The sequence below is a fragment of the Larimichthys crocea genome, unplaced genomic scaffold (assembly GCF_000972845.2).
Source record: "Larimichthys crocea isolate SSNF unplaced genomic scaffold, L_crocea_2.0 scaffold44084, whole genome shotgun sequence".
NCBI lineage: Eukaryota > Metazoa > Chordata > Actinopteri > Sciaenidae > Larimichthys > Larimichthys crocea.
In genome coordinates, this window is record NW_020855742.1 from 1 (window position 1) to 536 (window position 536).

Below are 536 nucleotides of genomic sequence, written 5' to 3' on the forward strand. Positions count from 1 at the left end.
CGATAAAGAATCGAATCGTTAAGCACAATCGATAATGGAATCGGAATCGCAAAAATCGTATCAATTCCCATCCCTAATGATGACCTCTGTTGGCAGTTGGAGATTATTTTTTACTAGCAGAACTCTGGATCAATAAATAAGTACTCAGAGGTATAGACAGACACATAGGTCATATCTGTGTGTCATATGCAGCTGTTGTATTTACCTGGCCCTCTCTTGTCCCAGCCACACACCATGGTTCCCATGCTGAGTCCCATGCCCTTGTACTGGTACACCATGTTTGCGAGCAGCTTGGAGGCCGCAGCCACGGAGATGCGCTCCTTGTTGCGAAGCTCGTAGATGCGGCACTGGCGGGCCAGCAGGCGCTCCCAGAAGCTACAGTCTGCAGCTCCTCCAGCCATGGTACCCAGCAGGTACGGGTTGATTTCAATCACCTTCTTTACCGTCTGCGAGGCGATGTAGGAGCCCGCTGTGGCCCGGGAGTCCACTGCTACAATAACGCCATGCTGGAACTGAGAGAGAGGCAACAGCAGGGG

At 51.5% G+C, this 536-nt stretch overlaps 1 protein-coding gene across 1 annotated transcript; it reads right to left on the bottom strand.

The window, feature by feature from the left end:
- Positions 1-167: 167 nt before the first annotated feature.
- LOC113745092 (proteasome subunit beta type-5) lies at positions 168-518 on the bottom strand (the record flags this gene model as incomplete). Its single annotated transcript, XM_027276552.1, has 1 exon — positions 168-518. A coding segment is annotated over one exon (336 nt), but the record flags the coding sequence as incomplete, so codon positions are not given.
- Between the last annotated feature and the right edge of the window lie 18 nt (positions 519-536).